The following is a 25,403-nucleotide window of genomic DNA, read 5'->3' as shown; positions in this document are numbered from 1 at the left end:
ACTATTCCAGGAAATATAACAAGAATAGTTTGTTTTGTTTTATTATTTATAATGCGCAGTTATAACCAGGGGTATCAGGGCGCAGCATTTACAAGAATATGCGAAGCTTAGTTACAAAATATAAAATGTACATGTTGGCAGAGGGAGAATATACAAAGCAGAAGAGGAAAATAGTCAATATATACAGTATATACAAAGTAAAAAGTGGGCACACGAGGTTACACAGTGTGCGGATCGCATGAAGGGATAGCCTTGGCACTTAGCTATCTTGGTTATCCTTCAGTTTCAGCCATGAGACTACCTTAGAACGGAAATTCAGGTAAGGCATGTCTACTCTAAGGTTGCGAGGCAAAGAGTTCCATAATTTGGCTGCTTTTACCAGGAAGCTGTTACCTCCTATGGTGGCAAGTTTGAAGTTTGGGACAGAGAGGCAGTCTTTGTATGCAGTTCTGAGGGGTCTCGAGGAGGCTTGTCTATGGAATCTGTTAATCAAGTAGATCGGGGCGGCATTGTTAAGAGATTTGTAGGTAAGTGAAGCCGTTTTTAGGAGAATTGTATCTCTAGTGGAGAGCCAGTTGTTCTGTTGGTGGAGTCCTGAGATGTGCTCTCTTCTGGGGATGCCTAGGGCTGCTCTCAGGGCGTTGTTCTGGAGAGTTTGTAACTTGCTAGTGGTAGCCTTGGAGGTTCCCAGGTAAAGGGCGTTACAGTAGTCAAGGCGGGATAGTATAAGGGCTCTAGCGAGTGTGAGGCAGCTAGTGTCTGACAGAAATGGTTTAGCTGAGCGGATTAATTTGCACGTATATGCAGATGAGGATGCCAGGTTACTCAGTTGTCTTTTGAAGGAAAGGTTAGAATCCAAGTAGAATCCTAATGTTTTGACCTCCTCTCCAACTTTGATATTGTTCCCATCTATCATGAATGAGTTGTAGGCCGGGCTGAGTTTCTTTAAACTGTGCGTAGTTCCCAGGATGATAAGCTCTGTTTTCTCATCATTCAGGCATAGTCCATGAGTGGCCATCCATGCCTGGATGATGATGTACACCCTATTTAGCAAGGCCAAATCCTTTCCATAATCTCCAGAAAGCGGAAGGAGGATCTGGGTAACATCTGCAAAATTAGTGTAGGTGATACCGAGATGATCCAAATCATCGAAAAGGGGCTTGGTAAATATGTTGTACAGTGTGGGGGAGACGCAGGAGCCCTGTGGGACACCACATGTAATGGGTATGGGGTCTGCTGCAGCTGTGGGAGAAAAGACCCTCATAGTTCTTCCGTTAAGGAATGAGGTGATCCATGTAATGACCTCGGGAGAGAAGTGTGCTGCTGTGTGGAGATGTGAGCATAGGACAGAATGGTCAACCAAATCGAAAGCTGCAGATAGGTCAAGGAGGAGGAGCAAGGCAACTTGTCCTTTGTACCTGAGTGTATCAATCTGAGCTTTCAGGTCGATGAGTGCCGTTTCAGTCCCCTGTTGAGGGCGGAACCCTGATTGTCTGGATCCTAAAAGGTGGTGTTCTTCCAGGTGCTTCTGTATTTGTACGTAGGTGACCTTGTCTAGGATTTTTAGAAGGAAGGGAACAGTCGTTATGGGTCGGTAATTGGTAGGTATGGCTGGGTCAAGAGTAGGTTTTTTTAGTAAAGGAAGTACCCAGGATTGTTTTAGATTATTGGGGATGGAGCCAGTAGTGAAGGAGGCATTGATCAATTTAGTGATGAAGGGTGAAAGGTCACGGGCGGCATCTTTGATGAGCTGTGCTGCGCACAGGTCTCCCTGGCAATTGGAATTTTTCAAGGACAAGATGATTTTTTCTACGTCGAAAGTATTGACTTTAGAAAACTTGAAGCGGGTAGGGTCTGTGGTCATGCACTTATCCGGACTTTTGGATGGGAGCGTGTCTTTTAGGGCAGCTTTTTTGCTGGAGATTTTGCTTTGAAGGGTCACGATCTTATTGTTTTATTTCTCTTATTCATGCACCTGTCTCAGTAAATGAAGGGGAAAAGTCTCTTCTATTCCCTATTCTCCAAATGAAATTGCCATGATTGCCGTTTAGGATACCTATTCTCTCCAGTTGAAAATAGCTAGTCCTTCTAGTGTGCCACTGCAAATGTTCAACTGAAAATGTGACTGAACATATGTACATAAAGGGCTCTGCTTAAACTGATGTTTGGAGATCTCTCATGTTCAGTGGCCCTTGGTGTTGGGACAGGTGGGATATTCATTTGAGATCTTCTTCAGAACTCTCTTAAATAGACATTATAGATTAAGGATCTCTGTTGGTTACTTTTTGATTTGCTTATTGTGAATTAATTGATTTTTTTTACATTTGTGCTTGTATCATGGAAGGGCATCAATATTATCCCTAGGTTTCCATGAGAGAGGGAGTGAGTGCAGCAAGTCAGTCTGATCCATTTTGCAAGGTTTGAGGGATTGGTATATTCTACCGCCAAGAACAAGGTTTTATAAATCCTTTGAAATGGTTTATTTCACAGCACAAATTTCAAAAAGGGGGAAAAATACCATGCGAGTTACAATCTGTTCTGTAGCGGAACACATTTATCACACTAAGAGATGGAAGCTCACCAACAGTATACTGGTGTATTTTGAAAAACATTTTCTTGCTGCTAGTGCCCAGGAATATATGACCACATTGCCCTTTAAACCTTAGGTTCATCCTGCCATTGCCCAACAGTATATATCGAGTATTCCAACTGTAAAAATATGTTCATGCTGGCCGAGCTCAATATATAAAAGCATGCCACTTTAAGAACAACTTTCAATTCTCGATGTGCCCAATAAATGTTAGCATGCCACTGTAAGAATGCTTTTTAATCCCTGCTGTGCCAAATATATGCCAGTATTGCAACTGCTTGAACATATTTTCATGCTGGCTGTTTTGTTAAAGTAATAATGCTTGTATACTACTGACAACCCAATGGACTTAAAGCATTGTATAATGTATTATGTTATACCTGTTAACAATAGGATGCTAACTTATAGATGAAAATATGATGCGACGGTATTGCTGAAAGAAAATCTAATATTGTTGGGTTGGCTTGTTACCTTCCTAGGCCGTTTATCACAGGTCACATGTTCTTCAACCCCAAGATTCTTACAAGAGCCGAGATGGGTTGAGCTATGTGGTAACTGGCTGAATGTACTCTTGCCATGCTGGCCATCTATGAAAGCTAATAAAATGTGGATGGAAGTGTACAACTGAGCTGCAGAGACTGTTGGAGTGCTTGGTGTGTGAGTGTTCTGAATGTGACAGTTGGGGCCCTGAGCTGGTGTACACAAGGATTGCTGGTGAGTGGTGTTTCTACACAATGAAGAGTAAATGGAAACTGTGAAGAATCCTATGGATCCGTCACTGAAACCCTGCCGAAAGTCTCGGGCCAGGTGGCTAGGGAAAGGCAGACGATTCCTGATCCTGACCTTGGGCTGGTGTCTATTACGGAAGGGTCACCTGGTCGGAGACAGAGCCCAGGGTGGGGAGGAGATCCCGTGAAATGAGACCGGTATTAGTCCTTTGCAAGGAAGTGCCTTTCTGGGTTGCCAAAACAGGTAATGGCACATTGCCATTATAGTGTCCCTGACCCACATATAAGATCTGTGACCGGGGTACACGCTCTGTTAAATCTGAGCTGACCTTGTCAGTAGGAAGACCTTTTAAGAATAAATACTCTCCTTACTCCCTAAGGTAGAACATAACAGGAGGATCTAGAGAAAATGCCTTGAAATCAATATTGAGTACACAATCTTAACAATTCTGAATTATGTACTCTTGTGCTGCGCCAGACACCTCGAAAAATACTCCAATCTTTTTTTGAATTGACGCTTTTTAATGTATGTCACAAAGATCATATCTAATTAGACTCATATGCCCATCTATGTTGACACGTGTTTCGACCCTAAGGCCTTTCTCAAAACCGGGCTTTCTAATTTCCAAACAATATTTCAAACACATGTAACATAAATGTTATCAAATTATTTACATTGTGCAAATGCAGCATCATTATGTGAAAAGACAGATTAAGGATTGACAGCAGGGAGGAATGGTAAGGAGTGAGAAACAGTATTGTATACTATTATAGCACCACACACCCTGGATAATAATAAGCAGCGCTTGGATGCCGGAGTGTTCGTAGTGGTATATAAATACAAATTATTATTATTATTTTTAGTAAGTAAAGCATTGTGTTGTACATTTGATCATTATGATCATTACCGAGGATGCACTGACGCCCCCAACTCAGAATACTAAGGGCCCACGAGGAGCCCAGCTGTCTCCAACAAGACTGACTATGCACAACCATCCCAGGACCCCACAGGGGGCAACTCTCAATCACAACTAGCCTTGATAAAGTCCCACCGGCTGAAACACGTGTCGGCTGAGCATAACTGGGACCATGAGCCCACGTAACAAACAAATTGATAAATAAAAAGTTTCTTTTTGCACTTATCACCAAATGACAATCTGTGTGGAAAATCTATTTCTGTAAACATAAGTGAACAAGCGAGGTATCCAGGATAATCCCTAACAATTGGCTAATAAACGTATCCATTACTTATAGGTGTCTACTACTCACCCACTATCTTTCTTCAGACCTTTTATCCATTCATATTAGTATTCCTCCATTTCTTTTATCAGGGATAAATCCCTTGACCCGGTGAAAAATATTATATTCAACTTTGTTTCGTAATCTATTCCTCAAGCTTTTACTTGCTAAATAGATTAGAGGTGTCTAAATTGTATTAGTTTATAGTTTTCAAGAATAATATATTATTTCATGTGTTTATACGTCCAATTCTCTTCATCACAAGTTTATGGTCACCGTTTATAGATTCCTTGTATAGATGTACAAATTATATATAATCCATTAAAAACGCGAAACCCTCATGCACCCATCACTGCTTATCTTCTTTGTATATAAAGACTTGAATTAGCGTCCCACGTGCAAAGTTGAAACCGCGGATGCCATTTTGTATTCTTTTAGATACCGGTAAACAAATAGTAATGTCACATGTTGTGTGTGTCACGTCATGACTTTTCCGCTGCCATATTTTGGGATCAATCTGCACATTTGAGCATGTTTTTTTTGCCATAGGCTAACATTGCCAATCACAGTTTGTATAGATATTAAACCATATCCCTTTCTAGTTTTTGTCAATGTGTGTATATTACTAAAAGACCTATCCTAATTAAAAGATTGTGTACTTTGATTCCTTAACAGATGTCACGCTTTCTACATATATATCACATATTTACATGTCTATTACATTCCCTCATTGTACCATTTTGAGTAGGTTATTGAGTTTTTCTCCAATATACTATAGTATAGTTTTTGCCTCTTGTTCACAAAAAGCCCCTGTCCACAGATGAAATATTGACATATATAAGAATTCTATGGTTACACAAGCTGAATTTCTGGTAAGGAAAAAGTCAAGAGGGTGGCGGCCAATCCTAGACTTAAGGCTCCTCAACAAGTATTTGAAATCTCAAAAGTTCAGGATGGTCACGTTGCTGCATGTGCTCAACTAGCTGGAGGAGGGGGATTTCCTGGCAACCTTGGACCTGGAGGATGCCTAATTTCATGTTTCCGTTCTTCCAAAACATCGAACGTTCCTGCGGTTTGTGCTCCAGGGACGGGACTATCAGTTAAAGGCCATGACCTTCGACCTGAAATCAGCGCTGAGGGTGTTCACGAAGTGCTTGGTTCCGGTGGCGGCGCATCTGTCTGAAGGGCATCCACACCTACCCTTATCTCGATGACTGGCTCATCCCCTCCCACACTGGCAATACAGCACACTGCAGAGACCATTTGCCGTCTCACAGAGCTCAGATTTTCCATCAACTACCTGAAGTCCTGTGTGGAGCCATCGCAGAACGCTCTGCCATCTCCACACGGTCGCATGCCTGGCTACCCCCTCGGAGAAGAGGGTGACAGCCATCCTGTGGAAGGTACAGGGCCTGTTGTCGGCGCAATCCGTGACTGTGCGAGCCATCAAGTTGCTGTTGGGCATGATATCCTCCTGCATCCACCTCATTCCTTTCTGCAGGCTCCAGGTGAGACCTCTTCAAGAGTTCCTGGCTGCGTGGTGGCTGCAGGTCACAGGCTCTTGGACGGACAAGCTCGCCCTGAACCATGAGTTCTGACAAGCTCTACGATGGTGGGGAGTGCACCCACATCTGACACAAGGAGGTCCTTTTCAGACCCCACCTTAATAGGCCATGGTCACCACGGATGTCTCTCTGGAAGGGTGGGGAGCCCATACCGGATAGTCGTATGCCAGAGGCCTCTGGTTCCCGGAGGAAAAAGACCTCCACATCAACGTCCTGGAACACCGGGTAGTCTTCTGAGCTCTCAAATCATACTCCTAAATCCTGTCCTCTTTCCTCCATACTGTATGGACGTCCCTCGCGTGGCCTTGACTCTGCCCACTGGCGCCACTCCTCAGTCCTCTTTTCCGCAATGACTGGAACGGATCGCTTTCACCAGCGCTCCATGGATAGGCCCCAGCCTTGTAATTCCAAATGCTCTTCCCCGGAAGACTTTCTTTTGTTTTCTTTTTTCTCATAGCAATTGTCAGAGATAATACTGTGTGCCCTGGTGCCAAGCTCCTCCCCTGGAAAAATTTAAAGCGATGGCACGTTTCAGCAGGTGTCCGGCCTGTGAGGATTCCTTCCCCCACGTCAGATCCCCACGCTCTCTGCCTCCGGTGCCTTGGCCCCGACCACAGCTGGGACGGCTGTTCTGCATGCAACGCATTGTCGTAGCGAGCTCTGAAGAATCGTTTGGCCAGATGGAGGGAACTGTTCGAAAGATGACCTCCAGCGGACATCAAAACATACCTGAGTTGTGCAGGGAAGATCCAAGCCTTCGCTTTTAAGCATGCAGGCAGAGAATGGGCCCAGCTCATCAGGCACCACGCAGAAGGCCTGTGGTGCGGGGCATGACCAAATGGCTGTCAGGCCAAACCAAATGGCTGTCAGGCCAGACAAAATGGCGGCTCACCTAGAGCCGCTTCCTTCTGGAGAGCAGGCATGGGAACGCACGTCTAGATGGGACTGGACAACGCCAGTTACATGGTAAACGTCATACCTGACCACATCGTCACAGGGGCAGAACGCCATACCCAACTTGGTGCGATAAGGACCGGCAAGACCTCAGCAGCCACAGGACCTGGCTCCTATGCCCCCAAGCCCTTCACCTGCATGCAAGGATAGGTTCTTCGAAAAGTTCCTTACCTTCATGAAATCACCGCAGATGGGCACCATCCTCGGGGGCGGAGGGGGTTTGGGGGTGTTGACCAAAGACATGCTCGTCAGCTAAGGCTTTCCACAAGAGGCTGACGGGTGTGGCAGAATACCTGGATATCCCGCAGCCACAAATTGAACCACCTGGGGTGGGTGGGGGGGAGTCCTGACCGAGGTGCTGATCATCTGCCCTGCCACAAGCCAAATTCACCAACGCCCGGACATAACCTGTACCTTCGGTGGCTTCAAGGGGCTCTCCGGAGCGACAAGCTAGAGAGCCGGACCATTCACCAGCATTGGAGGGTAAAAAACTGTGACAATGCCATCAAGATCCACAAGTCTCAGGTGAGTGAAAGGCTTGCCCTTCACATCCATTCCTGGCGGGCAAGGTTTGCTGACCCATGGGTCCTCTCCGTAGTTTACACGGGCTTCCGTCTGCCTATTCCTCCATTTCCTCTTTCCTCCCCTTCACTCCCATAGATTGGGACGGCAACTCTTTTGGCGGAAATCCGCTCGCTCATCACGAGTCGGGCCGTAGAAGAGGTTCCAGCTTCACAGCGAGGCATGGGCTTCTATTCCCAGATATTCGCCATTCAGAAAAAGAACCAGGCTGGAATGAAAGTTGTTCTAGACCTCTCTTTGTTAAACCTTTCCCTACCCTTTCAAAAGTTCATGATGGTTACTCCAGCACTCATCGCGGAGACACTGTGTGGGGGAGACTGGATGTGCTCCCTGGATCTGAAGGATGCTTACCTGCACGTCCTGATTGGGAGCCCTAGCGTTCCTTCCTGAGGTTCAGGATCATGGGCTTTCTTTTTCTTTTTTTAATAACATTTTTCATTGGTTTTGAGTTTACTTAATGTAGTTTACACATTAAATAGATGGTAAACAAAGTTAAACGTAACAATCACAGAACCTGAACCTTCCAATAGTACATTGTGTCTTACCCACGGCATACATTTATCCCACATCTGGTATATACAGGGTTTATTTAGTTATTGTGCATCTTCCCACTTCTGCCAGATTTTTCTTGCTTTCCCAGGGCACCCTCTGGTTGTGTAAATGCGCTGTTCCATCAGCATATAAATGTTCACATCTGTCACCCATTGTGCGAAGTGCAGAGTCACATTGGACCCCCATAGTTTTGCTGTATTACGTTTGATTTGTCCCGTGGTTGTAGAAAGAAAGTTTCTCAAAGCTTGTTGTATCCCCTTCTTTCTCAATACCCAGTAGCATTATTCTTGGTTCTCTAGGGATGGTGCAGCCCAGGACTGCAGACAATTTATCACAACAACGTTGCCAGTATATCTGAACCTGGTGGCATTCCCACAATATATGAAAAAAGGTACCCTCTCCCTGTAAGCAGCGTAAATAGTTAGGTTCAGTGGCCCGGTTCCAGCGGTAGAGAATGGGCTTTCATTTTCAATACAAAGTCCTCCCTTTTGGCCTCAATTCGGCCTTGAGGGTCTTTTCAGGGTTAATGAACTCAGTAACAGCCCTGCTCAGGGCGGAGGACCACAACCTTTATCCATACCTCGACGACTGGCTAGTCCGAACGGAGTCTCCCGAGCCTGTACAGCGCACAGCTTCAGCACTTATGCACATGCTTTTTGAGATGGGATTCTCTATCAGCCTCAAAAAGTCGTAGTTACTCCCCACTCAGTCCTTAACATTCCTGGAATAATGGTGGCTTGTCTCCTGGCTGTGCCACACACAAGAATCAAAATGAGGCTGCAGCTGCATTTCTCAGCCTCTTGGAATCAGGAGACTGGCTCCCAGGCAGCTCTAGTCAGCATACCACAACACCTACACCTGGATTTGGAGTGGTGGAGTGCAGAGACCAACCCTGTTAGAGGGCAGACCGTTCAGGCAGCCTTCTCCAGAGATCACCATTACCACAGACTCCTCATCCCTAGATGGATGTGGGGCTGCACTGGACAACCACAGTGTCCATGGAGTATGGTCCTGACACGAGGAGCTGGAACACATCAACTTGCTCGAGATGATGGCCATCCGGCATGCCCTCAAAACATTCCTCCCCACTTGCATGTATTACATCAACAAGCAGGGAGGTACCAGGTCCCCTCTGCTCTGCCGGCTGGTCATCAACATTTGGGAATGGGCACTGTCGAACAACATTTACTACTCAGCAGTCCACCTGCCGGGGGAGTCCAACCTGGAGGCAGACAGGCTCAGCAGGCTGGAGATCGACAACTACAAGTGGCAGTTGAACAAAGCGGTCCTGAGGCAGATCGTCGACAGGTGGGGCCACCCCCAGGTAGACCTATTCGCCACCATGAACAGGAGGTGCCCTCAGTTTGCTTCCTGGCCGGGGCAAGGCAGGGGATCTCTGGGGGACGCGTTGCTGATCCTGTGGAATGGCATGAATGCATAAGCGTTTCCCCCCACTCCGCTGATTCACAGGGCCATCTGCAGGGTCAGGGCTCACATCCTTCGCTGCGCATCTGGCTCACTCAGGTGTGCAGGTAGACACCTGCCATACTTATCTGGCGGCCATAGGAGCCTACAAGAATTCTGGAGACATCTCTTCCAATCCGATGGTTAAAAGGCATTTGGCGGGCCGACCAGATTATAACCTAGCAAATGTCCTCATCTGCTCTGGGACCATAACGTGGTGTAGGGCGCCCTGGCTCACAAACCCTTCGAACCCATGGCATCGGCAGACATCAGGCTGGTTACTATTAAGACTGCCCGGCTGGTTAGCCTTACTTTAGCATGCCAGATCGGCGAGGTTCCAGCTCTGGTGGCTTCAGAGCCGTATGCCATGTTTCACTGGCACTGGTGCTCAGGATGCATCCTGCCTTTCTCCCTAAGGTTTTCTTCCTTTCACATTGACGAGGAGATAGTACTCCGAACATTATTTGCGGACCCAAAGGATGAGGCTCAGAAGGTATTGAACTATCTGGATGTCAGGCGTGCACTAAGATTCTATCTGGACAGGACAAATAACTTCCGTAAATCGGATGCCTTGCTCATCACTTTTGGTGGATCAAAACGAGGCTGTCAAGCCACCAAGGCTTCCATAGCAAGGTGGATGGTTATGGCCATCAAGGAGGCATATGAGGGGCAGCACAGTCCTTTGCCAGCAAACATGCATGCCCACGTCATCAAAGCCAAGGCCACAGGGGTGGCTTTTCCAGACACACGTCCCATGGCAGACGATCAACAAGACGGCTACTTGGGCTTCCCCATCGGCCTTTTGCAAACACTACTGCTTGGATGCCAGCACCAGATCGGACGCAGCATTTCGCCTTGCAGTTTTGAAGAGCTTGTTTTCTTAAAGGGGCAACTCTCCTCCCCAGGGCTGCATTCAGTTGTAATCGTCCATACAGTATGGAGGAAAGGGGACGGATCGAAGGACTAATTCTAAGTTACTCACGGTAGTGACTAACGTACTCCTAGTCCATAGTCCCCTTTCCTCCATACGTACCACCATCCTCCCCCGTAACATCGGTGTCATTAGGCAATCATAATAATGGTGACGTGTCAAAGGGGACTGAGGAGTGGCGCCGGTGGGCGGAGCCATGGCTGCGCGCATCAGAATTTAAAGGGGATGACAATTTCTTCTGGTGAAAAAGGTTCCGGTTCTGTGCCCTAGCGAGGGATGCCCATACAGTATGGAGGAAAGGGGACTATGGTCTAGGAATACGTTAGTCACTACGGTGAGTAACTTATAATTTCCTGCCTCAACTGCAGGCGAAGGAGGTGAGAATCTTCAGAAACAACACCACCATTTTCTACATCCAAAATTAGGGTGGGACGTGCTCCTCGGTGCTCTTCCTGGAAGCTCAGTCCCTGTGGCACTGGGCCATTCTTCAGGACATGTTCCTCGTCCCATTTCACCTGGCAGGCACCAAGAACACTATTGCAGACAGGCTCAGCAGAGAGCTAAAGACCTGCCCCGAGTGGGAGCTTCATCAGGATCAAGTGTCCTTTCTCTTCAGCAAGTGGGGTCAACACTGAATCGATCTCTTTGCAACTATGGCCAACTCCAAGTGCCAGCGGTTCGCCCAGCAGGTTCCCTCAGCTGAGGGTTCTGGGAAACACCTTATTGTTCCTTGGGGAGGGATTCTTGCTGTATGCCTTCCCTTCGATCCAACTCCTGGCACATGTGATCAACACACTCAGACAATGTCATGGCAAACTGATACTCATCACTCCGGTGTGGCCACGGCAGATCTGGTACCTTGACCTGCTCTATCAGTGGCTCTGTCCATCTGGCTGCCTCCACTTCCTGATCTTCTCTCCAGAGAAAATGGAACAATACTGCACCACGGCCCAGCATCGCTGAGCCTCACAGCCTGGCTCCTGCGACCTCTAAAGTTTGGTCATTTTTCCCTGCCACTGGAATGCAAGAAGATCATGGCCGAGGCCATAGCTTCCTCTAAGTTGTCTTGCTACAGCCACAAGTGGAAACACTTCTCAGTGTGGTGCAGGACCCAGAAGATTTAGCCGCTGCGAGTCACAGCTTTGCAGCTCCTTCCCTGCTTATCTGCTTTCCCTGTCCAAGACTGGCCTGGCTCTTGCCTCGATCAAGGTGCATCTGGCTGCCATATCCTGTTACACCAGGGCGGCGGGTATGCCATCTCTGCGGTCACACAGGCTCGACAAGGAGTTCATCAAAGGCCTCTTCAGGACATTTCCATCAGTGAAGGCTCCTGCTCCAGCTTGGGAGCTCAACGTGGTCTTGACTAAGCTCATGGGGGGCCCCATTTGAACCAATTCATCAGGCCCCTTCGAAGTTTCTCTTGTGCAAGACCGCTTTCTTAGCGGCCATTACTTTGGCCAGGCGGGGCAGGGAGATACAGGCACTCTCTTGCAAGCAGCCGTATTTTTCTTTCCACGCTACTATGATGGTGCAGTGGACCCACCCCACCTTTATGCTGAAGGTTCTTTCAGAATTCCACCTCAACAAGCCTTCGGTTCTGCCAGTCTTCTTCCTGAATCCTTCTACGCATGCGGAAAGGACATTGCATTCACTTGACGTTGCTTGTGCCTTGAGATTTTATGTGGCTTGCACGAAGGACTTTTGGAAGACATCTCAACTTTGTGAATTTTGGGCCTGTGAATCACAGGAAGGCCCTGTCTAAGGCATCCATATCCAGGTGGCTCTCCCGCTGCATCATGCACGATCATTGTCAGCCCAATAGACTATCAACCCGGCTGAGAGCCCACTCCATCGCAGCAACATCATCATTTCTCTGTGGTGGACCCATGCTTGACATCTGCAGGGCTGCCATGTGGAGGTCCACCCACACCTTCACAAAGTACTACTGCGTCGACAGATTCCAAGGATGAGTCCCAGGTCGGCCAAGTGGTGCTACGCAACCTGTTTGAGGTGTCTGTTCCAGGTTTACGTGTATTGCTTCTGTTGAGTCTTGCCACATCCCGTGGTTGTGTGTTTGTACTGCTATGTAATCGTATTCATGAGCATGTGACTCCATGCCAAACCCCAGGCTGGAGAAGGAACATGTTACTTACCTGTAACTCGTGTTCTCCAGCATGGGTCTGGCATGGATTCACATGCAAACCCTCCCTCCTTTCCCTCTGTGGATTGTTTTGATTCATTCTGCCACTTTACAGGCTCTACCAAATCTGAAGTTGGCCACCAGAGGTGGAGCTTAGGGAGCCCGTCATTGGATGGGGACAATGATTGCTTATAGAGGAGAAATGCAGTATTCAGGCTAAGGCGAAACTGCTTTTTACGGAGGATTCTCAGCCTGATTATGGGAAATATTGATGAACATGTGATTCCATGTCAGACCCATGCTGGAGAACAGGAGTTGGAAGTGAGTAACTTGTTCCTTCTGTATTTCAACCATAAACCATTTGCAAGCTTTTTGTCTGTGGATTCATGTAAACAAATAGTGTGGACGTCATTCGGAGTGTAATTCTTAACTGTATGTTGAAACTACAATTTTCCCAGCTGTGGGTAATGGGGCCAAGCTTCCAATCATGTTATTACGTGGATAGGTTGTTATCCAACAACAAGAGAATAAAATATTTGTATTCCATTGCTTTTTGATGTTACCAAGGAATCGTCAGTGGGGCAAACGGCTCTCAAAATCTTGTGTGATTAAACTGCCCTTTGATTTCTACAAATGGATGAAAATAATGGCACATGGCTAACCTATTAACATATTAATCTTTCAGAAATCACATCCCCAGTTGATTATCGACTGCATAGTTTGAAGCAGAGCTCAGGAGATATAGTAGCTTTTTGAAAAAACTATTTTGAACTGTTTGTGGGGGGGGAGGGCATTTTAATTCCCCAAATACTTGCACCATACAGCGCCACAGCTCTTTGCTTCACATACTTTAGAAATATGGTTAAATTGCCTGGGAATTGCAGGTTTGGGCAAATCAAAATATGCCCCCACTTAACTGGAGTTTTTCAAAGTGCATTCCTGTAGTGAAATTAATTGTAAACCTTACTCTGTAACCCTAAAGGTTTTGTTCAGGAATCAAATCACCAGTTGTGTAAAAATGCCTTAGGACCCCTTTCCTAGTAGAATGAAAGACCATCACTGCAGATTATTTAGCATTTACTTTGAGGCCTGTGTTAGCCTTTTAGTTGGTATAACTGTCAATAAAGGACGGTAATGCCAGAGGCGTACGAGCAATAAAAACTGAATCATCTGCATGTGCCAAATATGGGATTTGTGTTCCTTCCACTATCAGGACATCAAGATTAAGATTATCAGTGTGGCATATAACAAATTAGTTAATGAATTAAAAAGCAATGAATAAATTAAAAGGCGTGGATGTGTCTAGTTACATGAAGGAACTTGGTCTCACTGAATTGTTTGCCTTACCCCTCCTTTCTTCTTCAACCTCTGTGCTATTATATTGATTATTATTACCTGATAGGCTCTACTCCACACTCTGTGTCCGACGCCAGTAAATTATATTTTGCACACAAGCTATCGGCCTTAAATCCTTGGTTGATCTGACAGCCTGTGACACCTCCCTCATTTCCTTCTATCATATTGCAAATCACTTGTTGCGGCAGTTCTACTGTTCGCCGGAATCTGAAACTGGAATAAAAATGGGGTAGAACCGAGGAAGCAGGGTTTTGCCGATTTTTGTTTTGTATATACACCAGAAATAAGTGACTTACAGTGCCAAGGCTAACACTGATGCCGTGACTGGGCCATGTGATGCCGTCTTGTGGCAATAAATGTTATTTTGGGATTGCGCTACTTCTGGAGGAGATTTTAGAAGATAAGGAATCTATGGAAGGGAATCAATCTGAAAGGAAGAGGTGAGTAACTTGTTTATCTATTAAAACCTCTCTACCTGAGCTTTGCCTGTGTGGCTTGTAACAGGGTGGAGGGAGGAAGGTCAGGAAGGCAGAGATTGAGATGTACAATAAAGTAATATGGTGCTGCATGTCTTGAAACCCAAATTCAAACCTTTATTTACGATAAAGATTTCATCTTGATAGTTTTATTGTTTGATGCCTATTTGCATGATGAAATCTATCACTGAATTGTTCATAAATGGTGTAAATAAGGGTATCTGAATGGTTCATATGTGCAATTCAAATATTTTTGTATTGTTTTAGTGAGGATCTGCCAGTGGATCTAACTGGTAAAGTATTCCAACTGGAAGTCATGTTAAAGCAGCTTCACACTGACCTTCAGCAGGTATGTGAACAAATGCCAAGGTGGTCTAGCTCTCCCAGTCTGCTTGGTATCAAGGATAGACATACATTTGAAACCTGTTTTCTCCCGCCTTGAATGTCCTTGCTTTTGAATAAACTTAACAGTCTATGAAATAGACATGGGGCATTTTGTTATGTTTTTATTGTTTTTACATTTTTAGGTATTCTCATAAAGCTAAGGCCTAATGCAATGGTATATGTTCCTTATTGTTTATTTGGGATAGTTGGGTTATTTACAGCTATGAATCTAAAGTGGGCAGACAATCCAAACGGAAAAGAAGAAACGTCCATCCTATCCCACCCCACTTTTAGGGATTTCAAAAGGGCCTGACCCTTCATACAATCTCTCTTGGTGGGGTCTTGCTTTATCTTTCTGTTTCTTGATATTGGTCTGTGGCTTCAGTACATTGGGGCCTGCTTCTTGAGGTCTCTCCTGTCTGGTATTGGTGTTCCCTTCTGGGTCACAGTGTGATTTGGACCAAGGTACAAAGTTGAAGGCAAAATGGAGGCCACCTCGGCTTTCTTCTGGGCTTCTCGCCACTTCCCAACTCTTGGTTCCTGGCTCTGTGTTCGACCCACCTAACCTTGCAATAATATATGTTCTGCCAAGTGCTGCCTCACTTAAGCGACACCCCCGCCACATGTTATTCCTCTAACCAGTGTTTGCTCCCCATCACTGGACTTTAGGTACACCTCTAAAGCCTCTTGGCTCTTGATAGTCTTTGGGTCAGACCTGTTCTGATCTCTCACTGCCTTCTCTTAACTGGCCCAGTCCTTAATTTGTGCCGGTTTTTGCAGGGGGCAACACCGGCGCTCTTTTTTGGGCACCGGAATATCATTGGGCGGGCCGGCGCACGTGTAATTGCTTTGTTTGTTCCAACTTCCACTTAGATCATAAATTATTGTGATTTTATTTGTGATCTCTCATGGTCTGCTTGCAGTTGCAGGGCATGGCTGGCTGGGCCTGGGACTACAGCACAACAAACATCCAATGACAAGTTTTTTTTATTGGCTGTGCTTCCGAGCCAGTGAAATAACATGGTGACGTGTGTGTGGGGGTGGGTCGCGTGGGTGTTGTTGCAGAGGCAACGCGGCACCACCTTCACTTCACGAGTACTTGCAAGGAGTGGCGTGAGGCGTCGTGTCGTGAGAGAGCCTGCCCTGCCGAAGCCAGCCCAGCATATGTGGTGCCGTCCGTCCAGTGCAGCCTAGTTGCTTAAGTAAAATTTCCTCAGCCGGGGGCTCTATTGTCTGTGTGCCTGCTTATTGTGCAGTGCAATGCCATCCCTGATGCCCCGATAGGAGACTCAATGCAGGTAACGGTAAGTTTAACTTATGTCTGTCCGGAACGCGTGTGATGTGATATCCTTGCATTATAGCTACCACATATTGCGGCCTTGGAAATGTCCTTTAAAAGAGCCCATGTCTTTGACCGTGTGCCCAGGATGTGCCAGCTGCCAGGCAAGCCGCGAGGCAATCACACCCTGCATTGTGCGGTCACAACTTAAGCCACATATTAACACATGCGCACAAGGACCAGCGACCGTGTAGTTGATAGTGGTGAAAGGGGGGCATAGGGAAATAGATAAAACACAGTTTGGGTGAAACGACTAGTAAGCATGGATTACCATGACACTTGTCGGGGGTGGGAACGTAGGATGTCAGTCAATGTGTGCACAGACCACAGAGTTTACACAAGTTCTTAACCCTTCAAATGCCTTTGCGTCTATGTTGTGGATGTGTTAGCCAGACAAGCATCTTTCTGCCGTAAGGTGGCCCGACGTGCGGGCCTGTGGTCTGCCTATTTGTTCACAGTGGAAACTGCAGTTGCTTGCTAAAATAATGGGTGACAGGACATAGGCGGCTGGGCCTTGGCCTGCTCAGTCTCTTGGGACGACAAATGCCTGCAGAAACACAGCAGAGGTGAGGTGACCTTCCCTGGCCACTGACCAGTAGCTCCTTCCCAATGTTCCCGGTAACCTGATCATCCTGTATTGCCCAATACTTCATGTTATTTTGTATAAAGGGTGTCCTTGTCTCTTCTTTAGCATATTATACAAGTTTATTGAAAGTTACTTCCCAGAAAACCTAGTTCTTTGAGATCAGAGGGGGAGGGTTGCTGACCAACAAGAGCCCGTTGGCCAGGGCTCCTGCATCACATATAGAATGCACATGTTTATTTGGGGCATGTACCTACTGCATGCCCACCACAAATACAGTAAGCCATTTCTTTGGGCCTAGTTTACAAATGTAACCAAACATTTTTGGTACCATTACTCTAAAACAGAATGACTCATTTCCAACCCCAGACAAGGTCTTTATACTCACAGGCTTCCTTGCTAAATTCACTAGCATCTTTGAGCCACCTGCATGTGAATGAAAAACACGCTTAAAAGGAGCATGCATTCCAAAAGGTTTGCAAATAGACATGAAAAGATTACCAGAGACACTACAGAACAATTGGATATCCCAGAAAGGTGAAGATTTTGGGTGGTGTTTACAGAAACAGAACATATGCCATTTACCTAGCCTCTTAATGTGAATTGCGGTCATAGGTTTGTTCAGTCTCGCAGATGGATGTGACGGATGTGGGGGTGAGGGAGGAGTGGTTTGTGACTAACCCAGTGCTGGTGTTGGGTGCTACAGGCAGTGTCCATGTCAGGATAGGTGCCCACCTTGAATACCGTAGGCTCTGTCCGCGTTAGTGCCCTAAAATGCATGTCCCAGTATCTGTTAGAATCCCGTTCTTCTAAATCACAGCTGATGATGTAATCCTCAAATGCGTGACTGGTCGACATTTTTGCCAGTGTAGATCAGGTGGTTATTTTTCAGAAACTTGACCTTTGTAATGTTATGGGACAATGGCATTTCAAACATCACTTATCTGCCGCAGACAGAAAGGAGCTTCCGATTTGGCAGTAGACCTGCCAAATGCCAAAAAAGCCATCATCTGTCCACACTAATCTATTTGGGGGTTAAGACTCTTTGTGCGCGTGTGTTAATATGTGGCTTAAGTTGCGACCGCACAATGCAAGGTCTGATTGCCTCTCAACCTACCTGGCAGGTGGCACATACATCCTGGGCACACGGTTGGTGACTCGGTGACCCGGCCGGACAGTGTGCAGATAGTGGAATAAAATGGGCACAGGAGCATGAGGCGAGGGGAACAGAAGGGCGCTGCGTGACAATGCCACAAAGTGTAGACTCTCCATGTTGGGCGTCTTATAGGGACTGTGTATGTATGCAGCTCATGTTGCTATGGCACAGAAGTATGGGTGGAGAGGAGAGGCGCACATGCTGGGTGAAAACATTGGTTGATGTTTAAATGTATCAACATTTTACTGCTCATGTCTCGATGTTTGCCGACGCTGCTCTTGATTTCACTTACCGTTAGATTGGCAAATGGCAATAATGTTCAGGTAAGCGAAAAAGGGTGTTTTGCTAAACGGGTTGAGGAAAGAGGAATGCATGCATGGAAGGAAGTAGGTTATATAGGGAAAAGAATACATCGTGTGGGCATGGGCGCGATGGCTATCATACAAATGTGGGGCCTGTCAGAAGTGTAAAAGGATCAAGTGAGTTGAAAATGTACCTCGGTGGGATGCTCAGAGAGATTGGGGGAGAAGAGGGACATAAAAAAGAAACCTCTAGCAGTCTACAGGTGTCAGCAGTTTTAGCATTGCATAATGTTACTGTAACACATTGTGTATAGACTCCCTACAAATAACCAATAAATAAAAAATAAAAAAATAAATATGTCTAAGTATGACAGGGCCATTTGGGGTCTAGTTTGAGGTTAATGCTGAAAAGCGTTGCACAAAATGACTAGAACAGTGACCTGTCGGTCACAGAGGGTTCCTTTGAGATTGTGGTGAAAGGTGGGGAGGAGAATGAAGGGCAGGCATTGGATTGAAGGGGCAAAATGGTACCAATGAAAGTGGACCCAGGAAGGGGGGAGATCATTATGTGGGGCAAAAGGAGATCGGAAGGACATTGGAGAAGAGTTCAAGGGATGTCTGAGGCAAATAGCAGGATATGAGGCCCTTCCCGGCACCACAACTCTCTGAACTGTTATCACTGTTAACACACTGGTGGATTCCAACTTTAAAGCATTATACTTCCTCCACCCATGTGTGCCCTTGCCCATCCATCCCACTACTAGCCTGTGCCAGCAGTTGCTGCAGCGCCAAACATGTGACTTGGAGCAGCAACAGTGTAATGGGCTGGTGGTGGGCCGATCTAGGTCTAGTACTGAACTGGCCCGGGCCGCCCGCACTGCGGCCGAGGCCGGCGACCCCGGGCCCGGCATTATGGGGCCAAGATGTCCCATTATGGGGCCCTGGCACTTATTTATTTACAAATTAAGCACTTAACCTATTTTCGACTCTTCATGGCTGCCACCTGCTTGTCATTATCCTTCATCTGCTCTCTATTCCTATTCACCTCCTTTACCTTCCTGATCTCCTGCCTGGACTTATTCGCCTCCTCTCCTTTCCTTATATTCTCCTCCTGGTCTTTCACGAACACTTCCTTTCTCTTCTATATCCACCTCCTCCCCTCTCATCCTCCACCTCCTCTTAGTTCATTGAAATCTCTTCCACTGTCTAGAGTTCCACCCCTCTCTTTCAACCTCCTTTCTCCTTCTCTCTTCAAGCTCCTGACTCGCTCCTCCAGTCTGCTGTCACCTCCGCTCGCCAAACTCCTCTTTCTTCGCTCCTTCTCCAAATGCAGAACACTCCCCACACCCTTTCCAGCAAATCTGCCAGCTTCCAGTGGCTTGCTCCTCTGCTGACCTTGCCCTCCTGCTGGCTCTATATGCCTTATGAATGCGAGTGGGGGATGGCTCCTGCTCGAGGCTTTTGATTTTCAGATAGATTTGTATCAATTTCTATCCAGGCTAAGCGCTCTGGTGGCAGATTTTGGGAGACATTTCATGCTCCACCGAGGGCTTGGGCAGACTGATAGTAGCCCAACTCCAAACACTTAAAAGAGCAACACCACATGACAGCCCCATGTGGTAAAGCCTTACCCCCACTCCACTCCAGGTGGAAATGTGGGGCTAGCCAGTCGATTCTCTCCACACCGCCATCAGCAATTGCCTCCTTGGCAACCCCACCATTTACCCCGAGGATTGGTCAGGGTACTTAATCAAGGTATATTCAGTTTGTTCAGACTGCTGTGGCAATAATGTTTTTTTTCCTCTTTTGACATCAAATTGGAATCACTAGTCATTCTCAGTTTTTGAGACTTAAATTCTCAGTTTTCATTTTCCATTGGATGGCCCTCCGTTTTTAAATACACATACATCTTTTGTTTAAACTGAAAATACTAGAGCTTTCCCAATATTTTTATGGTGTTCCTCAATATCAACTTCATTGTTGGTATGTGCACCTCCTTTTATTCCCACTGATTCTACTACCACCTTGTGGAAAATACTGGCAAATATGCAAAGCTTAATATAATGAGGACTTGGACTTATCGCAAATGCTCCCATGTACTATTAGTAAGCATCGCTTGTGTTCCATGTAATATGCCATTTTAAATCATATTCTGCAACTCTTTCCCATATACTTTCTGAAGTTGGCAGCGAAACTGCAGAGGCTTTTAGCTGAATAAAAGAGATGAGTGCTGGAAGGTTTGGAATAAATCCTAACCTCTGCCATTGCTCTTGGCAACCCTCCAGATCATCGTTCTTCAGCCTGCTAGGCCATTACAGAAGGGGAAAGAACATATGTAAATTAGGTTTGGTCGCACCCCAAAAGGGGCAGTCCAGCCCGAACTGCAGGTCACATCCCTTCTGCATGAGACCACAAGCATCCTCAGACATGTTTCGACCTCGTTGGGCATCTCTAGTCCCATCAGGCTCGGGATCCACGTCTGGGCATACCCATCCCACTCGGGGTGACTTACGCAAAACAAAAGAGGTGATGGCTTTTAGCTGAGCATAGTAAGAAAAAAACAGTTAAGCCAGAGTGCATGTGTGGTTGTACTCAAACTTCGCCACTTCTCCTTCCTGTAACCATTGACGTAGCTTCCCCAGAACACTTTCTATGAGCCGCCTGGAGTGAATGCCCTTCAGAAAATCACCTGTGATGTTTGTGACAGAGTCCCATGCCTGACTTTGGGGTCTTTGAGTGGGTTGACCAAACGGGCTGGGTACCGTCCCAAGCTAGAGGATGATTGGCTGTGAGGAACCTGAGGGCATCAATCTGATAGTAGGGCGAAGAAGAGGACAAGTAGGCCAACACATCCTCATTTTCTGAAAGGGAACGAGCATCAGCTCCAACCAAGTACTGGGACGAGGAGGACGACAAGGGCAACAATGTACTGATACTTTGCTGGCATGCGGTCTAGTCTTTTGTGCATTGGCAATGGAGGTGGGAACTTTAAAAAGGGGAAGCCCAGCAGAAATGGAGTCGTCGGCTCTAGCACAATTGGCTGTGGAAGCGTGGACAGCTGTGTGCAGGGAGACCTCTCTGGTGAAGCAGCGTGGCAGAAGGAGTGCTGGAGTCCTGGGAAGCAATGCAGAGTTTATGCAGTAGGAAGCGGCAGAAGAAGAAGCTTGGAGGCAAACCGTGACAAGGCCAGCCGGACCGAAGAAAGCGTTTCAAAGTATCCTGCTTCGCCGTGGGTGTGTGCGCGCTGCAGGGAAGCCCCCGGGAGAAGACGCGAGCGGCCGCACAGAGAACTAGGTACCCGTGGTGGTGGAGACACTCGAGTGGATCCATAAGACTGACCGGTAAGTGAAACTAAGGAGAACACCGGGGACTGGCAGGCGAATGCCAAACGAACTGAAAGCAAGTAAACACACATTTACTACTCGAATTGAAAACAAATTAGAAACCCATGGCATATTGAATGGGATGAAAAGTGGAATTGTGAACTTTAGTGAAAGGAAGGTTTTGAATCCTGTGAATATAAGGAACTGCATTTACTCAAAACAAATGCTAGCAAAGCCAGGAGAGCTCAAGGAGTGAGTTGAATGCAGGATATGAGAAATCCAATATTGGTGAAAAGAACTGGGTAAACCAGCATTGGCACGAGCAAAGGGAATAGGAGGTGTAACCCTTGCTGGGTGGGTAACCAAACCACAATATTGTGTCAGGAGAGTTGTTTAAGGCAAACCTTGCTGCTGAGGTGAAGCAGTGGACTCGTGCCAAAGGAAAAGCAGTCAAAAAAGGTTACCGGTTGCGTGACCTGTAAGGTGTGGACTGTGTGGTCCGACAACTGTGCCTAGACCGGGTGACCTTGAATGGAAAAGTCATTGAAAGCACCTCTAAAGAAATTTGTGTTGTGCCAAGACTGTGTTGTGATACTGGAAATGGAAAGCTGGAAGAATTGAATGCATTTTCTTTAAGAACCAAAAGATTTGAACTCTTGGGGAAGGGAACCCTGGCATTTTATGAACTTTCTTGAACTTGGGTAGGAAACCCCTGCTTTTGGTGAATTACCTCGAACTTGAGGAAGGGGAGATGATTACAAGCCAGAGAGCTACAAGAAGCTCTGAACTTTACTTTGAACACTATTCCTTTTATGCTGACATCCCTACACATTGTATGCAGTAAGTTGTGAGGGCAAGTATAGGTTTTAGACACGGACAAATGTTTTACTTTGGACTTCCTGGCGTAGACTATCCTTTGCTTTCTTTAGGTAGGGAAATCTCACCTTAGCAGTGAGCAAGTTAGGCATTCATCCACCGCCCTTTTAAGTTTTTGTTAAGAAAACATGAACCTGTGTGTAACTCCTTATGCCCTCACAGGACTCAACATTAGTATGCAAGGATCCACTGGCCACTCCCACCTAGCCCCCATCCTATTGCAGGGGACACTCACATGGAATGCATTGGGTCACTATGTGATAAGTGAGGGCTAAAATTAAGCTTGGGGTTCCTCATGGGAGCCTGAGTGATAACATCTCCCCTCCTTCAACCTCCTTAACAAATGCCAAATTAGAAACTACATTCCCATTCTGACAGTGAGGTCCCTTTAACCCAACGTGGTGCAGGAATAGAGAAAAACACTGCTGCAGGGGATTATACCCCATGAAAAGGTCTCTGTATCTACTTCTATTCACCTTTCAATCAAAATAAATATTTTAGTGAGGGATTCCATTATGCTGAGGGGGTACGCAAACCCTGTGGGAAGCACAACACAGACCTCCCTTAGACATATAGTACCTGCTTCGCACTCAAAGGAAACATTGCAGCAAGGAGCTCCATTTCCTTCAAGTTGATGAGAAAGTCTTGATCATAGCCAATAGTATCCCTGTGAAGCTCCCACACACTCTTGCTACATGTTACAATGACAAACCACATGCAGGAGGAACCAAATTGCATTTCACTATCTTGCAAGCACATCAAGTTCCCATGGAGAGTAGCTATGGATTCCCTGTCCTCGGGAAGGAGATGAGGGGGGAATTCCATGCTGGTTCACTTCAGACACAAACCCAAAGATCCCAGTACATTCTAAGATGGTGGCTACACCATTTGAATGCTTGGTCCACTCTCCCAGCCCCTCATCCCAGGTGAGCTAATTAAGTCTAACCAATCCTGACTTGGAGAGTGAGAGTGGGTGGGAGAGGAGGAGGAGGTTGGAAAAATGGAGAAGGTTGGGGAGCATCATAATGAAGTGATTGGAGGAGGGTTTTGAGGGTGAGAATAGTTGGCAAGGACATAGTTGAAGAATTAGGATCGTAAGGCTCGAGAAATTGAGGAGGTGTGATGAGCATCATATAGAGGTTACTCATGAAGTGGCGGTTGTAGAGGAAGCTATGGCGATGGAACGTGAACATTGGAAAAAGGTGGTAAAGTAAGCTAATGAGAAAGTTGATTATCAGGAGATTGTTGTAAAAGTTTAAGCAAAAGACTTTGAAAACTGGGAGGAGGGAACAGATTGTTTTAAGCAGAATGCTCCGGAGGACACATCTGGTGCAGACAAAGTAGGCTAATGAGGAGAAAGGTGAGTATCAGGAGCTTGTTGTAGAAGTTAAAGCAAGAGACTTTGAGAACCGGGAAGAGGAGGAGGGAACAGATTGTTTTAACCAGAATGCTCTGGAGGACACATCTGGTGCAGACAAAGTAGGGGAAAGACCCTGATTTGAAGGGGTTGGACCCATGGTGAAGGGGGAATGATCTTTTGACGGACATCAAGGAGGGTCTGGCTAAGCACAGGAGCAGACAGGTGATTTGATGGGATAAGCCATGATCCTGGAAGTGGGAGGTGACTGTTCCCCACAAGATCCTGCTAGGAAATGGAAGTAGCCCATGGTCCTTGACTAAACCAGATGCTCAGCTTGAGCCTCTCTCCCTGAGTATGATGGACCAAATCGAGTCTGAGGCAGGAGAGACAGCGACAGAGATAGTGTTGATCCCAGTACTGAGGAAGTTAGAGTATATCTTAAAACCCTCATCCAAGGAAGAAAGAAGGGTGACCGATGGCCTCAATAATTCAGACTTGGACAGATTTCCTGTGCTTTATTAAAATTGTAGACAATTGATGGGGGAAGGCTGTGATGCTTGAGACTAAAGGGTTCCGTACATCTCTCGACCTCTCAGAGGGCCCCCCCCACTCTAGCCCAGGCATCCCTAACCATCATGATGTATTCTTATCACAGTAACCCCCCCTTTCTAGGTGTTTTCTTATCTTGATGGGGAATCCTAAAGGCCATGGCTTTTTCTATCTCTCTGGGACTTTGTTTTGACGGCCAGCAGTTTCTCTTAGTCTCTCCTTCCCACTTTCTCTCTCATACTCTCTCTCTTTTCTCTCCCCCACTGTGATCTTCCTGGTCTCCTTCTCTGTTTCCATCCCCTCACACTTCTCTCCCTTTCCAGTTTCCTTCTCATTTCCCTCTCTTCCACTACCCTCGCACTACCCTTCTCTCTCACTTGACTTTTTCTCTCTCAATTTGATTTGATGAGATTATGTATTATGCGCTCAGAACAGACTTAACCGTATAAATGCGCAGCTGGAACATGAACCAGTCACCAAGGAACCATACAGCGGAAAACCCTCCTAATCGAACCGCATGCCCCCCCCCTACCCCTCATGGCCCCTTATTTAAAAAGGAATGTCTTGAGAGCTTGGCACAACTGATATAAAAATTTGAGGGCTCTGATATCTCTGGGGATACCATTCCATAGCCTAGGGCCAAAAACAGCAAACCTTCTATCTCCCCTTGAGACAAATTCTGACGGGGAAATAGTCAACAATAGCTGATCTTATGATCTCAGCCCCCTGACAGTCTAGTAATAACTGAATTTAGTCATCAAATAATCGGGATAAAGTCCATTTAAACATTTAAAAATCAGACATGCCACCTTGAATTTTATTTGGTCCTCTACAGCCAGCCAGTGAAGTGATCGACAGGGGGGCGATACATGAACATATCTCCCCAGCCGGCACACCATTCTGACAGCCGCATGTTGTGCTTTTTTGAGCCTTTGCAGCTGTTTGGCTGGAATG

The 25,403-nt window shown here is 46.4% G+C and overlaps 1 protein-coding gene across 5 annotated transcripts in view; it reads left to right on the top strand.

Annotated features, from left to right (window-relative positions):
- The window catches only part of SIPA1L3 (signal induced proliferation associated 1 like 3), a 1,632,279-nt gene that overhangs the window by 1,543,955 nt on the left and 62,921 nt on the right, over nucleotides 1-25,403 (top strand). For all 5 annotated transcript variants that reach the window (XM_069644476.1, XM_069644475.1, XM_069644474.1 and 2 more), the window contains one exon: nucleotides 14,845-14,926. In XM_069644476.1, the coding sequence (XP_069500577.1) occupies nucleotides 14,845-14,926 (82 nt within the window). The remainder of the gene's footprint in view (nucleotides 1-14,844; nucleotides 14,927-25,403) is intronic.

This window comes from Ambystoma mexicanum, chromosome 2p (assembly GCF_040938575.1).
Source record: "Ambystoma mexicanum isolate Mex_15411 chromosome 2p, UKY_AmexF1_1, whole genome shotgun sequence".
NCBI lineage: Eukaryota > Metazoa > Chordata > Amphibia > Caudata > Ambystomatidae > Ambystoma > Ambystoma mexicanum.
This window is presented reverse-complemented; position numbering and strand designations above follow the sequence as displayed.